Source organism: Cavia porcellus, unplaced genomic scaffold (genome assembly GCF_034190915.1).
Source record: "Cavia porcellus strain 051 isolate PalLab524CR breed Dunkin Hartley unplaced genomic scaffold, mCavPor4.1 scaffold_31, whole genome shotgun sequence".
In the NCBI taxonomy this organism is placed as follows: domain Eukaryota; kingdom Metazoa; phylum Chordata; class Mammalia; order Rodentia; family Caviidae; genus Cavia; species Cavia porcellus.
This window is the reverse complement of record NW_026947514.1, coordinates 13,574,750-13,591,602: the sequence shown is the minus strand read 5'-3', so window position 1 is coordinate 13,591,602 and position 16,853 is coordinate 13,574,750. Positions and strand designations below refer to the sequence as shown.

General features: G+C 45.2%; 1 protein-coding gene across 1 annotated transcript in view; it reads left to right on the top strand.

Annotated features, from left to right (window-relative positions):
- Positions 1-488: 488 nt before the first annotated feature.
- Kcnk13 (potassium two pore domain channel subfamily K member 13) overlaps positions 489-16,853 on the top strand; it is a 143,200-nt gene continuing 126,835 nt past the window's right edge. Inside the window, exons 1-2 of the mRNA XM_003472472.5 lie at positions 489-837; positions 1,185-2,263. Coding sequence (XP_003472520.1) covers positions 1,930-2,263 — 334 coding nt within the window. The 5' untranslated portion in view covers positions 489-837; positions 1,185-1,929. The remainder of the gene's footprint in view (positions 838-1,184; positions 2,264-16,853) is intronic.

The following is a 16,853-nucleotide window of genomic DNA, read 5'->3' as shown; positions in this document are numbered from 1 at the left end:
TTTCATAATAAAATATGACAAAATAACCCTGCAGTACTGACCCTGGGTATGGACATTCTCCTATATCGCTATTATACCAAAGCTCACCTCCAATAGGCTAGGTAAAATAAGGATGTCCGAAAGTATTGGAGCTAGAGGACTCCTTGCAGTACCCAGGCTTTTGATGAAACGCTCGCCAGAGCTGTATGCCATCAAAATCACTAAGCTGGACTCAGAGCTCTTCGATCTGTGTTCCTGATGAGTGTCGTGGGTGGGTGGATCTACTGGGATCACTCTCTCGGGATGCCAGGAAATTGCACGTAGCTCTCAGATGCCCACATATCCATTTCTTTGCACATCCATTTTCTTTTCCCTGATACCTAAAGCGGGTCATCTGGAGGGGCAGTGTGCGGCTGGGTACATCGTGGGGGCGAGAGGTGGCTAAAGGGGACAGAGCGCCCTCTCCTGGCGCCGCAGGGGCCCACGCAGGCCGGCTAAGCTTCCGACCCGCCTCCTCAACACCCACTCCCGGGATATGCGCACCGGGGTGAGAGCTTCGCCGCTCAGAGGTTGGCCTGTTGAGCGCTAGGGATCTGCTGGGGACACCAACGGCGGAGGCGGCCGAGCGCTCGGGAAGCAGGTGACGGGGTGGGGTCGCTGCGGCTGGCAGCAGCGCGGTTCCACCTGTTGCAGCGTCGGAGCGCGCAGACCTCCACTCCCCGCCCCATTTGGCAGGGCCCGGCAGAGCCTAGCCCGACCCAGCCTTGCCAAGCGAGGAGGGGGCCACGGGGTACTCCTGCCAGAGCACAGTGGAGTGCTCCCCGCGAGATGAGACTGGAGCACAAGTGACACTGAGAGGTGGGTCCCTGGGAGGGCGCGCCGGGTTTACTGTGGGTGGTCTGCGCAGGGTAGGGAGCGCACTCTGTGCACAGCCCCCGCCGCGCGAAAAACCCAAGGAACCTCAGGCAGCCAAGCTGGGTGGAAGCGATGGGGCCCTCAGGGGTCGCGGTCGCCAGGCCGCTGTCCTTGGGTGCTCTCTGGAGCTGGGTTGGCAGAGCCGACCCGTGGGGACAGGGGACACTCCCGCACAGGACTCCGAGGCCAAGGGCGCGCTGGCCCGGGCAAGGGGAGGGAGAGTTCCCGGGGAGCTGCGCCTAACTTCCTTTGCTCCCCTGTGCCACCCTTCCTTTCTGGTCTCTCCCCAGCCGGTCTGCTGCTGCTGGATGTCTCGCAGCGTGGGCGCCGGGCAGAAGGTCCGAGACCAGCGCAGCTCAGCTCAGCGCGGTACCTCGATCCTGCGCTAGCTCCGGACCCGCTGCTGCTGCTAAGCCCCCGCACTCCGGATGGTGACTCGAGAGACCCTTGATTCCAGGCGACGTCGCCACTAGGACGCACCGCCGCGGATCCATGTGGGGAGGAAACTCCGTAGCGAGCGGACACCCCCGCGTCCTAGCCATTGCGGTTTAAGAAGCGATGGCCGGAGACCGAGGCCACTGGGCTCCGCTTACCCACCGACTTCTGGGGACCCCTCCCCCTCGACCTTCGCTGCCCAGGAAGTTAAATCGGCCAGAGTCAGTGGAGACGAGGCGCCACGCCCCCTCCCCAATCTGAGCTCGCGCACCCTCTCTGCGGAGCAGAAGCAGCACTGCGCCCTGACGCTCACATCTTCAGTGTTAAGGAGAACTTCGGGGCGGGAGGGGGGATTGGTGGTGGCGGCGGCGACAAAGCGGATACGAAACCAGGAGGCTAGGCAGACGTGGGGAGCTGGGGCGGCGAGAGGGGCAGAGGCGGCAACCCAGGGACCGTCGCGGCCCGGGGGAGCTTGTGGCGGTCATGGGCGAGCCGGCCGTGGGGCGTCCAGGAGCCGGCTGAGCACCCTCCCCTGGGCGTGGGCGCGAGTCCACCGGAGCCCACCGCCGTCCCGTGAGGATCTGGCCTCGGGGCCGGGCCATGGCCGGCCGAGGTTGCAGCTGCACCCCAGGCCACTTGAACGAGGACAACGCGCGCTTCCTGCTGCTCGCCGCGCTCATCCTGCTCTACCTCTTGGGCGGCGCCGCGGTCTTCTCGGCGCTGGAGCTGGCGCACGAACGCCAGGCCAAGCAGCGCTGGGAGGAGCGCCTGGCCAACTTCAGCCGCAGCCACAACCTGAGCCGCGAAGAGCTGCGCGGCTTCCTCCGCCACTATGAGGAAGCCACCAGGGCTGGAATCCGCATGGACAACGTCCGCCCGCGCTGGGACTTCACTGGCGCCTTCTACTTCGTGGGTACTGTCGTGTCCACCATAGGTAAGTGGCCTCTACTTTTCCGGCTGGGCAGCAGCAAGCCTGTCAGCCTTCGGTTCATCCACGGGACACCCTGCCCGCCCTGTCTGCTGCCTGATCAACAGGTGTTAGTGCTTGCTGCTGTCCTAACCGTGGACCATGGGCTGAGCACCTGTGAGCTCCTTAGGCGGTGTAAGGAGGCCCCTCCCCAGATTTCCGTAGATGTTCGTTTTCACCACTCCAGGGGATTTGAGTGATCTTTAAATTGGAAAAGCTCTGCTCTAAGGATTTTCGGTCTAGTTATGGATACAGGGCTGAGTTCATGAACTCTGGAGAAAGTTTATAGTAACAGGAATCTATGGGCGTTTATGAAGGACTATGCCCAGTCGCTGGTCAGAGGGAAAACCCCTATTTATTTATTTATTTATTTATTTATTTATTTATTTATTCATACCAGGGATCCAACTCAATCTCCTGCTTGCCAGGCAGGCGCTTAAGCCACTGAGCTAAATTCCTGGCCCTGGAAAATCCCAATTTAAAAACAAACCTCTGTCCCTGACTTTATATTTGCAGAGAAAATCAGATAGAATTTCAGTAAGAACGCAAAAGTGTGAATGAGGCTGTGAAGGGTGAAAAAATGTTTGCTGCTCAGAAGAACCAGGGGAAAAGAAGCAACCTTTGGGCTGAACAAGTTAGTGTTTACCACGACTTGGGTTTGGGATCTAAAGCTAACGCACATTCTGCGTTAGGAGAGAATTGCTTGTGGGATTCCATGGGCTGGCTGATCTCGGTGTGCAACTGCAGGCAGAAACACGGATATGAGACCCAGGATTTCGAGGCAGATTTATTTATCTTGTTGGGCACTGATCAGGATCAGTCCCAGAATATCAGGCTCTGATCTCTGGTGGTCTACGGCTTATATGGGATAAGCAAGCAGGAGATATAGAGACAGAATGGCTTGTCAATTGGGAACTGGTTTATACAGTGTGCAGCATAATGACCAGCTCTACATCACAGTGGCCAGCCGTTTCTAAGAGACAGGAGCAACCGGAACTGTAACTATTACCTGGGCTACTAACAATCAAGTATACTGACAGGCAGGATTTTCTGCTACAAGGAGCAGCAGAAGGAAGACAAGCTAGAAAGGTCTGCTGGCTAAGGGGAGAGAGGAGGACCTTTACTTCCAGACTAAGGAAGCAGAACTTACCAGGAGGCAGCAGGAGCCACTGAGAATTTTGAGCAAAGATACCACCTCATTACCTTCAGTTATGCCTCTGCGCTCCAGAAAGGAAACAGTGGTGTGTGTATGTTTGCACTACATCCCTGAAGGCCGTTCACCTTGGAAGCTTAATCTAGTGGTTGGAGGGTAGAGACGTGCCAGAAATGCTTAGGATGGAGTCTGGGTGGCGATGGAATGGAAGTTTATACACAGAGAAGGCAAATGGCTTGCAGCCGCCAGAGCAAGAGAAGCCGCAGAAGCGCTCAGCCTTTGGCAGCAGCACAGGGTGTGTGCCGGGTGCTCCATAGCTGGGGCTCCTGCGCTTCTGAGAAGGGCTTGGCAGTGACAAGGAGGGGTGAGGCTCCCACGCATCCCCATGTTATGTACACCATCTGTGGGGAGGATGCAGCAGGCAGGAAGGGCCATCCCCAGGCTAGATTCCTCTCTGAAGAAGCCAGGGCTTCAGCTGGCCAGGGGGAGGGGCAGCGAGAGACCCGCCGTGATTGGGAACAGGTGGGCTTTATCTGAAGTGCTCTGTACAGAATGACCCCACTCACAACCCGCATCCCAGGCTGGTGTCCATGCCCAGCAGTGGGCCACAGTATCACACAGTAACTGGGTCTCTGGCAAGAAAATCTCAAGAGTAGTCTCAGTGATGAGAAGCCCTGGGCCCTGCAGGAGATAATAGAGGAGGAGTGTCCCCATGGTTCCCACCCCAAGCACAGTCCCTGCTGGACTCTCCAAGGGGTGTTTCAAAAATCCCTCCTCCTGTCACCTCCCACGTCTCAGCAGACAGCTCTAGAATAGAGGCTCAGGTGGTTCAGACTGATTAGGAGACATTATCTTGGTACTTACCTTGAGTCTGCTGTGTTTTGCTTAGTGAGTACAAGCTTTTATTTTTTTTACTAAGTTATATTTGCACTAGTTTTGATGGAAAATTGGGGGGACTAAATTCTCCCCACTACGAACCACTTCTTGATGCTCTCTGTGGATGTGGAAGTAGGGAAGAGCAAGGGTCTGTGTATGGACTGGTGACCATCGGAGTACTGGGAATTGGGAAGGCCATGGGCTGGTGGTCATTTAGGAACACAGGCTTTTAAGCTGCAAATACGATAATGTAGCAAGTGAAGTACAAGACGTGGCCACAGAGTCTTAGTTGGAACATTGGGTCCTACTACCTCAGTCACTTGGGCAAGTTTCTTAATCCTTTTGAGTCCTTTCCTTCAAGGAGTAGAATCTGGCACACTGTAGTTGTTGGTTAATCACTAGTCCTGCCCGCCCCCAACCCCCGAGACGTCTCTTAAGCCTTCCCTCTTTCTGGGGTTCCTTTGTGGGGCAATGAGCTTGCATAAAGCGATACACATTAAAAAGAACAAAGCATTATATGTGTGGGCTTATTTTTACTTCCTCATTCTTAACATTTCCTTTTTGAATTATTTTACTCCTTGCTATTATAACAGCACTTACTGTTCTTCATTAGTTATTTCAGCAGCTATGTGTACACCCATGTTCTTAGCAACATTATTCACATTAGCTGACAGGTGGAAACACCACAGGATAACAGCCCTCCAGCCTCCAGCTTCTGGGCTTTGGTGTTGCTAACAAGGTCAAGCCCCTCTGTGCTTTCCAACGTAAGACAAATGTCCAGGCTGGTGTGGAAACGAGATTGCACATTAGCCACTAGCTTCCTTGCCAGCCAAAAGTCAAGGATACCAAGAGGCAAGTTAACAAAGTATTATCCAGATGCAGGGATGTGCTAGAATTGGGCTGATAAGATGATCACAGCGCACGAGCATCTGAGAAGCTCAGACATGATGCTCAGTCCTGCCTTGCAATTACCAATCAAGGTCTATGTGCAGATTTTCAACAAGAGTTTTATTCCTTTTAGTTAAAAACAATTCTGCTGGTGCCCATTTGTCCCTGGGTGTGGTTCATGATAAGCAGTTGGATAACACTGCCCTGTGAGATTCTCAGGGGCTCAGCGCTGAGCAGGCAGGTGTGTGGTGTGGCCAGCTCTGTGTGGCATCTGGGTAGCACTGAACTGGCTATTGTTTGGAGGAATCCGTTTTCTCCATGTGGAAGCAAGGCTAAGCAGAGAGCTTTTGAAATCAAATTATAGGAGGCCCATGCAATAAAAAACTGGGAATCACTATTTTACTTTATCAAGTTATAAACCAATAGCCAGGATGAATAGCCATTCAGGAAAAAAGTAAAAAACATCCCAGCAATGCTAATAGATGTTTCACAGGTGTCAAGATTTAAATCACACCCCAAGTGACACTTTACATTTTGCCAAGTCTTTGTGCAAACCTTATGAGGATGCAGGGAAGTCCGTAATTTCTTCTTACAAATATGGAAACTGAGATATAGAAGATATAAATATCTTGCATAACACCAACAGCTCTAAAGTGACAGACTTAAAACTTAGTTTGTTTAGGGTTTGATGATAAAAAGAAATACATATTCATTTAGAAGACTAGTTGATGTTTTAGTTCTTTTTCTAGTGCTAATGACCTCATCACATAGACTGGAAAAAATTATAAAGAAAAGAGGTTTTTGTTCTGGTTCACATTTCTGGTTCAAGGTCAAGGTCCCTATCTGGTGATGGCCTCCTGCTGGTGGAATTTTTCCTGGGAGCAGAGGGTCATGTAGTGAGAGACAAGCAAATGTGTCTGTGTCCCTAGGTCTCTCATAAAGCCACCAGAATTCAGTCACAAGACCCCACCCTGATTTTATCTAATCCTGACCTCCTCCCAAACACCTCTCTAAGCAGCAGACTCAGATGATTTACACGCTCTTCATACCTCACGAACTCCACAATGAGTTTCATAGGAGACAAAACCATAGCAGATGTGGGCAAGTGTAAAAATGTAGAAAGTTACCCATAATTCTGCCATCCAACAAAAATCACTTGTTATTCCAGTGTATCATATTATATGGAACCTAAAGCGCTATTTTACCATGCCATTGGGAAAGAAAAACCGCCAGTTACATTCTAACACACTAGCAATGTAAGATGCGTCTCAATTTGGGAGATATTAAACTGTTGGGAAAAGATGCATCCTGCAGATCATTACAATGTGTTGTGTATGTTATTATTTTCCATACTACCATTAACAGATGGGCATATGGTTGTCATTAAGTACAAATGAAGCAAAATTTCTTTATACCAAAATTGACTATTTTTTAAATATTTACTAATGGTACTTTAAATACCTATTTTTTTATTTAAGGAGAAAAAGGAAAAAAACAGAAAAAGGGTACAAGTTATACAGAATTTCAGAAAAAATAAACAGTAGGAAATCACTAGTTAATAGATTACATATTGTTATCTTAGAAATAGTTGTTCAAGTTACAAAATTAAATTATATAAATTTAATATAAATTTTATATAAAATTAAAGCATATAAAGTGGACATTCAAACAGTGAAACTGGAAACAGTTTTGTTCAATGATCCAACAAAACTCAGTAATATGGTTATCTATCTTATACACTTAAATATATCTGCAGTTATTTTCTTTAGAGCACTTTCTTTTCCTTTCTTTTGTACAATGACAATTACACATTTTGGGTTTTATTACTCCCACAGTTCTTATTACTTTTTTTTGAAGAGAGTAAAAACCAAATGTGACATAGCAGAACAGAGTCAGTCAAATCAAAAGGATGGACATAATAGATAATGTAAAAACAAAATACTAGGTGATCAACAATGGTTACCATACTGCCTCTTACTATCTTAAAAAGAATTGCCTATATCATCAGTTATAATAAAATTGAACAAAACAGTAAAGAATAAAACCAAAACATTGGAGACATTACAGGACTTTAAAAGAAGATAATAGTCAACTGGAATGGGCATCATAATGAATCTTATTGTCTTCACAGTTTTGCCTATACTTTCGAACTTGGTACTATCAAGCAAAGCAGAATAGGGGAAAATCAGTCAAAGCAAGATGGTGAGGGCTATACAGGGTTTCAAATCAAGTTAATAGGAAATCAAAGTGGGTTACTATAATGTAGCCTGCTATTTTTTATTTTTCCCTTAATTAAAATGATAAAAATAAAAAAGTAAATAATTACAAAAAAGGAGACTGAGATAAAAGAGGGCATAAAAACAAAACAGTGCAGGTCAAAGCATAACCATTTAAGCAAAATAGTGTTTCACCACAAGATATCCTGACATAAAAGTAGTTTCCATAGAGTCTCTTTCCTTGAAATATTTGGGTATAACTTTGTATACTGTAGCACCAAACATATCAAGACGATGTAAAACCATTCAAGAGAATGACAGTATTACAGGGTATTCAGAACCAACTATCAGAAAATGAACAATGGTTTCTGTATAATCTCCTTGTCTATAAAAGTTTTTGCTTATATTATCACATATAATAAAATCCAATAAGATACAACCTGTTAAGACCAATGGAGACAGAAGAATAAAAGCTTGATGGGACTTCAAAGCAAGATGATACTAATCAGCACTATTATGATGTTTTTTTTCCAAAATAGCTGTTCCTACCATCCAATCTTCTCTGCCTCATTTCTGTTGAGCTCTTTTTCTGTCATTTGTTGTCAGTTTGTCTTCTTCATTTTGCTTTCTGCTCCATTCATTGTGGCCTCTCTGCCACTATTTCTGAAGTCTTGGTATTTTCCTTTTTTAGAATATCCTGCAATATTCTCTGTAGAGTTGAATTGGTGGTTGCAAATTCCCCTAGTTCCTCTTTATCCTGGAAGCACCTTGTTTTTCCATCAATTTCTAGGGACAGTTGTACAGGATGTATCAATCTTGGCTGGAGGTTGTTATCTTTCAAAGTTTGAATTATTTCTCCTCACGCTCTTTGTGATTTGATGGTTTGTGCCGAGAAGTCTGCTGTAATTCTGATGGGTTTTCCCTTGTAAGTGATCCGTTTCTTGTCGCTGATGGCTTTTAGTATTCTGTTCTTATATTGGATTTCTGGAATTTTGATTATTATATGCCTGGGTGTAGCTCTGTTTGGGTTGTAGGTGGCTGGGGTTCTGTATGCCTCATACATCTGAGTATGTTTACCTTTTGCTAAATTAGGGAAATTATCTTGGATTATTTCTGTGAATAGCTTTTGTAGTCCATTTGTTTGTGTCCCAACGTCTTCTTTTATGTTTTTAATTCTTAAGTTATAGATCCTCTTATAATCTTCTAGCCTTTGTATTATTGCTGTTTGTTTTCTTGTTATTTTTAAGAAGTTTTTCATTTCATGCTCCCATATTACAAATCTGCCCTCCAATTCAGATACTCTATCCTCAGTTTCTTTCAAGCTGTTATGCCAGCTTTTGATAGAGTTTTTAGTTTCCTGGTAATCTCTTTGAACCTGCTTCATGTATTCTATGTTTTCTCTATTTTCTCCCCCTTTTTTCTCTTCTTCCATTCCACCATCTGTTTTTTCTTGGGCAGTGCTTAGCATTTCTCTAACTATTTTGCTTATATCTTGCTTTATTTTGTTAAATATTTCATTTTTAAACTCGCCTATGAGGCTCTGGAGATATCACTTTATGTCTATTGGTGCTGTGTCTGATATTGCATGTTTTCTGTCTTCCTTTGCGTTTCCCTTTCCTGGATCAGTGTTCTCAGGATTGGGAACTGAGGACCCTTTCTTGTTGCTTCCTCTTCCCATACTTTTTGTTCCTTCCATACAAGTGAATGTAGGAGGCCCAATTTTTTTTTTTCCGGTTACAGTTTGTTTGAATTGCACCAGCTAGGTGTTCCCGCCCACTGCAGTGTACTAGGAAGACACAGACCTGGGCAGCCTCTGCTGGGCCCGCCCCTCCAAGTCAACCTACCGAAGGCTTCACTGCTAGGGTGCACCTCCAGGCGCTGGGACCTGGTTTGGGCTAGCCTACTGGGTTTTAGTCAGAGGCATCACACAGACCAGGCACTCCCCACCAATCCCACTTGAGAGAGGAATATGCGACTAACATCACTGCAGCGCCCTATTCCGGCAAGTCTGCCCGGTCCCAGTATGTCCTTTGCTGGAGCCTCCTACTCTATGAAAGGGTCCCCGTTCTGCTCACTCACTGCAAGTCGATGTAGGGCTCCCTGCTAGTCCCGCTTTCAACTCCATTTGCAGATTCCTGCTCTGATAGCTTTCGCGCGTCTCTCTCCCTGCCCTGCAGATTTGGATGCAGTAGAAGCAGCAGGAAATTCAAATCACGGCTTCCAGTGGCGTGGGTTCTAGCTTCCACGCTGAGATTTTATCTGTTCCTGTTATAGCACCGGGATTGCATTTCCAGTTGATTTCTCTTGGCTTAGTTCATTCCTGGGTCGGCAGGGTGTATCTCCCCTTGCTTAGGACTCCTTGTACCACACCATTCCTGGATTTTAAGCAGGATATCTCAGAGAGCCTCCGTAGCTGCTGCTATCTATCCACTATGTTCTTCTGGAAGTCTCTAAATACCTATTTTTAAAAGATCATCTCTGAATCAGCTAATTTTTTTTTTTGGTACCGGGTTTCAAACTCACAACCCTACACTTGCCAGGCAGGTGTTTGCGCAGCTGAGTTAAATCCCTGGCCCTCAACTAGTTAAATCGTTCCCCATTTTTCTATAGGAAGTATAGGGATGGTGTATTAATGTCTGTGTGTGCTCTGTATTTGAAGGATTTTAGCCCCTTATCCAAAGGCTAAAAGTTAGTGTCATGCTTTTTGTCCTTTATTTTCTGCTCAGTATCTGTTATTTATCATTCAGAAAGAGAAATTTTCTCATTTATATTTATTTTCACTTTTCAGTCTGTTTCTTGTACTTTCCTCCATTACCTTTGGGTTCAGAAAATCTTTTCTATTATCTTTGTGTTTAGAAAATCTTTTCCTATCCAGATCCTACAGAATGCAAGTTTTATTCAGTATTTTTCCAGCTGCTCCACATTTCCAGTCATAGCTGTAGTTTTTAAAGCACATTGATGTACTGTTGCATGTGAACAGTGGCAGCTGTATTTTAGAATTCTAGCTGAGGAGCAGCCAACACAGAGTCCTGGGAAATAAAGGATGGAGGGAAGAGCTGAGGAGGGTTTGTATTCACTCAAGGTGGGTAAGAGGGCCAGACCTCTTGAGAGCCATCTTGTGAAATTTCATGGGAAAGCTCATACTGTCTGTTTTGAGAATACTGTGATGGTTTAAGGGTGTGACTGCTGTGTGGCTCGGGCTGCCTTTTTTTTTTTTTTTTTTTTTTGTCTTTTTCCTTTTTATCGGTACCGGGGATCGAACTCACGACTGCCTGCTTGCAAGGCAAGCGCTTATGCCGCTGAGCTAAATATCCAGCCCCTTGGGCTGCCTTTGAACATGCAACCTTCTGTGTCAGCCTCCTGAGGTCTGGGATTGCAGCCATGCACCATCATACCCAGCTCTGCGGACATAACGTTCTACCTAAAAGCTGCACTTGGGTGATCAGTTGGGTCTGAAGACCCAACTTCCAGGTCCCCAGCTGGAAGCCCGGATCCTCTGTGAGCTCTGGGCTTCTCCCTGGGGAGTGAGAAGGACAGGAAGCCTGTTCTTGCTCAGCAGCAGCACAGTTCATCCAAGTACCTCTTCATGTGGGACCCTTGGTCACCCTAGAGGGTGAAGCACCCGTCCTGTTTACCGTCACTCACCCCTTAGTGGAACAGGGACAGTTGTCTCCTAATTCTTCCTATTGTCATGGTTACATATAGTGCCGTCATCCCCAGATACATATATTCTGTTTTTTTCTTTCCTTATAGGTTGTTGCCTATATATTTTCTAATATTTTTGTGTGTCTGTATTAATGTAGAATTGTTTATCCTCAAATATTTCAACTTGGTGGGTATATGTGACTTTTTTACTATTGTGTGTAATAAAATCTATGAAATTTATTTTATGCTCATTGCAGGCCAAACTCAATCTTAAACCAGATCCTTTTATGTGTTTAATGGTTCTAAACCCTCCATAGGAGAGATGCTATCAACATTCTCCTCTCAAAAGCAGGGGTTCCAAGGTTCAGAGAGCTTCCATGCGTTGTCTGAAGTTATCCAGCTGGAAGCAACATGGCCATCTCTTCACAGCTGGCCCTGGAAATTTACCTCCTGCCTTTTCTTCCTTTGCCTCTTGTGGGATGAACTAGTAATCAGAGACACCATGACCTCTTTCTTCAGGTGTGGTAGCCCTTGGGTGCCCTGTGTGGATAAAAAGACAGAAGTCGTCTGGCTGACAGACTCCCAGGGGAGATCTGTGATCTCATCAGGTCTGTGCTACCACAGGACCGGGCTGGAGTAGTATGTTCGACTTCCCCTCCAGTAGACAGCAACTCACATCTTCCATGGTCCTGTTACATGCACCCTTTGAAACTGTAACATCTTTCCCGTTACTGTGACGATGAGCGATACCTGCCCCGGGCCACCTTCTCCAGTTAAACACACATGATCCCAGAGTCACTTCCTGGCTTTGCTTGTAAGCTCTGAGGATGCTGGCGCCAAGGTTATCTGTCTTAGGTCTTCAAAGTCTTGGATTCAGCAGCTAGTGACTATCACAATGGTGTTGATCCTAGTTGTCAACCAGAGCAGTGGTTTCTACGAGCCTATGTTTTAAGGAACCTGTGTGTGTGTGCGTGTGTGTGTGTGTGTGTGTGTGTGTGTGCAGCATTTTAAAGACAATCTTCAAGTTCTTTACATATATGAAAATAAGATATAAATATATATATTATTTTTGGCCATTTGACCATGTAATTTTGGCCATAAAATATCACAATCAAATAATAACAATAGTTACTTTCAAAGTGGTTACTCAGAGTAAAAGACACCAAAAAAATTCTTTTTTTTTTTTTTTTTGTCTTTTTTCATTTTTATCGGTACCAGGGATCGAACTCACGACTGCCTGCTTGCAAGGCAGGCGCTTATGCCACTGAGCTAAATCCCCAGCCCCCAACACCAAAAAAATTCTTACAAAAAAGAAACAGATAATAATACAAATCTTTATAATAGGATTTGTACTATAGTCAACTATCTTATTGACTCACACTTTGCTGATGTATGTATAAAAGCACCACTCCTCTGGCAAGGATTCTCCCTAGTTTTTCATAAATGCAGGTCCCCTTCAAGGTTAAGATAAATATTCTTATGTATTCTGTTTATGCTTTAGCTCATCTCAAATGTTATTCAAAAGGACTGCTTTTTAAAAGGTTGACTATATAATTAAACCTTGATCTATTGCTAAAATTATCACAAAATTGTGCATGTTGCACAATTGCACATATATATGTATGTATATATATATAGACAACAGAATATATATATATGTATGTATATATATATATATATATTTCAGCTGTTTTTTCTATAATGTTAGAGAATTTTGTAGCTGGAGGAAACATTCTTAACCACCCTCCAAAACTAGCAAACAAAGCCAAAATAACATTTTACTGGGTGTTTTAGGGCACATCAGTTCAGTGTTGTGGCTTTTGCCACTCGTATAAATTATATTATTTTTCTAGTATTTCCTTTGTTTACTCTTCATGTTTTATGTGCTAACATCTTTCCTTTTCCTAGCACTGGGGATTGGACCCAGGGGCTCATGAATTCTGGGCAAATGCCCAACCACTGAACTTACAACCTTTTTATTTTCTGTTTTGTGGTAGGGTCTCACTAAGTTGCCCGGGGAGACCTTGAACTTGTGATCCTCCTGCATTGGGCCCCCGAGGAGCTAGGATTACTGGTATCAATCTCTGTGCCCAGCACTAACATCTGTTTTTAAACATAAATATTACTAAACATCTGTATGGTATTAGATATTTGCTGACTTTTAGGCCGCCTCTGTAGTTGCAGTTTTTAGTATTTTTAAGTAACCACTAATATGTTTTTGGGTTTTTTTGTTTGTTTGGTTGGTTGGTTTTTTTTTTTTTTTTTGCTTTTACAACTAGCTGTAGACTTCTCTGTGTGTAGGGAAATTTGGTATATTTACTACTATGTTTCATTTATATTATTCTCCTTCATTTTCTACATTCCTTGTTTTACTTTCCAATAATGTGTTTTATTATGTTGAACTAGGTATTCTTTTTATCATTTTAAATGTGATCAAGAAGAAAATCTTATATACACAACCTGAGGATAGAAGCTGGATATTTTCATGTTTATAGGTAGAATGGAGATGCCCTTTCTGGATGATACAGAATCTTTCATCTTTGGGCCCAACTCACTGGCTCCAACCTCCTGCCTCCCACACCCTCCCTGTGTCCTGCTTCCTGGAAAATGACATCTGCATCCTTGGAAGCTGCCTTAGATCATCCCATCTAATAGCCAAGGGCCCATTCCTTCCCTAACCTTTCTCCTTCCTGGTCTTGAGTACTTATCTTTTTGATCTCCACATGCATTTCCCTTTTCTTTCTTGCACATCTGAACCTTTGGGATTGGGTTGATCTTTTACTTAAAGCCGTAAGACTTTTCTGAAGCTTTGTGTCTGCTTTCAAACCGAAAAGTAAAGTCAAGAAAATTCAGTTTCAGGGAAGTTGCTTTTCCTATGTGGGTCTGAAAATAATGCCCCACTTAGCACTAAATATAGGGGAAAGAGCAGAGGAGCTGTCCATGTGCTTCTTGAGGGATGCGTGCTTGGTGTTTCCCTTCCCCTGTGCCCACATCCACAGCCTCCAGGAGCACTGCTTCTGTTTGTTGCACTGTTTCTTAGTCTCAGTAGTTACAGAAGAAATAACAAATATGTGAGTCCCTCAGTAGCAATGGCTTAGGCTCATGGAAATGATCTTCTCACATTACAAGTGCAGAGGTCCACAGCAGTCCCAGCAGGCCACCAGTGTCCCAGCTCTTCTGTCCTAGGCTGTGGCAGGCTTACACAGCGGCTTGCTCCCAGCCCGTGGAGCTCCAGGAATTGTGACCACCATCAAGATGGGAAGACAGAGAACGGGGCAAAGGCATGTATCAGCTAAACTCCTTTGCAAAGAACTTTCTCTGAGCCTCGATCTCCACTTACAGCTCCTTGGCCAGAACTGTCATATTGTCCCTCCCACCCTCTGTCAGCATGGGAGCTCAGTGCCATCATGAACACTGTTAGGGTGATGTTATCAAGACGACAGGAAAGGGTAGTGCTGTGTAGTGCTGGGCATGGCCTGTAATCCCAGCACTCTGGAAGGTGAGACAGGAGAATCACAAGTTCCAGCCCAACCTTGAAAACCTAATCACTTAGCAAAATGCTGTCTCAAAAAATAAAAAGGACATATACATATATGAACCCAGTTCTTTGCACCCACAGTCCTTTTTATAGAGTCGGAGTGCAGACTGTAATGGTGTTTTAGCAGATCCTTGTAATGACCTGTGCCTAAACAGCAGGAGTTCCTCTTTGTTCTTTCCTGTCATGTAACAGATGTCACAGTTCTTGATGGCTCTTATCTCTCTTTTCTCAGAGATTTCCTTCATTCAGTCTTGCTCATTAGTAGGACCAACTGATTTCCCTTTTCAATGTTTGAGCCTGTTTTCCATAAGCCACCACAATTTCCAACAGAAGCTCAAGGCCTTTATTCAGAAGGCTCAAAATGTGAACATATGCTATGCTTGGCATTTTGCTCAGGAGGGCCTGTGTCCTTAGTCCTGGCTGTTGATACTTTCTGCCCCAGATGTTCTGTTTTGGCATGTGAAGAAAGCATGCTCTACTGTTTCTCAAGCTACTGTCCTGGGAGAAGTTTTGGGTTTTGCTTTGTTTTGTTTGCTTTGGAGCTCATGGCCCTAAAGCAGATACATAAAGAAATGGTGTGGCTGGAAACAGTGACACACGCCTGTAATCCCAGCTATTTAGGAAGCTAAGGTAGGAAGATCACAAGTTCAAGTCCCACCCGGGTAATTTAGCAAGACCTTGTCTCAAAACATTTATAAAAGGACTGAGGATGTAGTTTAAATAAAGAGTGCCCTTAGGTTAGTTACCCAGTACCAAAAAAAGGCAGGGGTAGAGGGAGGGAAGGAAAAGGAGAAAGAAGTGCATGAACGTGACCCTTTGAGCACAGATCAACTCCCAGTACTCAGGAAATACGGAGACCATTCATGGCACGGTGGATGCAGCTCAAAGTCTCAGTTTTTCCATTAGGAAAATGTTCCTGGAGGACACAGCCCAAGAGCTGTTTGGAAAAAACAGTTGGATATCCTAGTTACTTTCCTATCACAGGTGTCTGATCCCCAGCACCCACAATTTAAAGGAGGAAAGGTTTATTTTGGCTCACAGTTTTTAGAGGTTTCAGTCCATAGTTGGCCAGTTCCAAAGCAAGACAAAAACAGTGTATGATATATATATATATCTCCTTCCTCTTCCCTTGATGACTCTGCTTCCTGCCTACTCTTTAAGGGTAGGAAAAAAATAATTGTTATTGTTAGGGTTTTCCAGTGCAATAGAGAAGCAAAAGGAAAGAAAAAATAGCTTTTATTGAGGATGTGGAGAGGAGCGTTCCACTGGTGAGGCTGGGCATTCTCCCCTGCTAAAGACAAATATGGCGGGAGGTTTTATGACCTCTGACCGGAAGCAGTGCTTGGGTGGGCTTTGATGACATGTGAGGAACTGATTGGAATTCTCTTGGCACGCACCGGAAAGGAAAGAGGAAGTTGTAATCAGGGCTGAAGGGGAAGGAGGAGGATGCGGTTGTCTGAGTGTTTTTGCTTTGACCTTCTGCCATGTTAGACCACTACCATAATGTCCAGTAATTTATACTAGGGCAGAAACCTTTCAGTTACCTTGGGTATCTTTGTCCTGAAGCTGCAGTTTTTTAAAAGTACAATTTTAAAATTACCATTGTCCTTGTCTCCTTCCTACAGTATCTGTACTTCTATCTTGAAATAGCTTGGTTTAATAGGCTACTTCAAGTTCACGTCTGAAAAGTGCTGGTGAAAGCACATAAGGTCTCACTCTTAAGCCATGAAGGAGTTGAACGTCACTTGGGGACACTTTAGCATTAGTGTGTTAACAGCACCAGGTCAACCAGGAGTCAGCCTCTTCTGCTCTGTGGCGCAGCCCCAGTCCTCAGGGTTCACTGTGGCTACCAGAGCCCTGGCCATCACACCCACACTTTGGGTAGTAGGATGGAGGAAAGGGAGAGGAAGGGCAATCTCAGGTCAGTTTCCTGTCTCAGATCAGTTTCTCTAAAAAGCAGACGCTGAGGGGCTAAGAGCTTGAGGTCAACTGATTTGTTAAGGAAGACTAGCAAGAGAACAATGGAAAAGGGGAAAAATCAAATCAGCAGTTGGGTTATGCTCCCACACCAGTTATTACCTGTAGCTGGGGGTGGAGGAGACTGAAACAGGAAGGCAGTAGGTGTCTCTCGGAATGTGAGCCGTTTGCAGCAAGGCCTGCAAAGGTGGGAGGGAGATGGACTCCCACACTGCTGCTCCCGGGGCTGAGCAAGATCTGGGTGGAGCACACGCTGTGTCCACT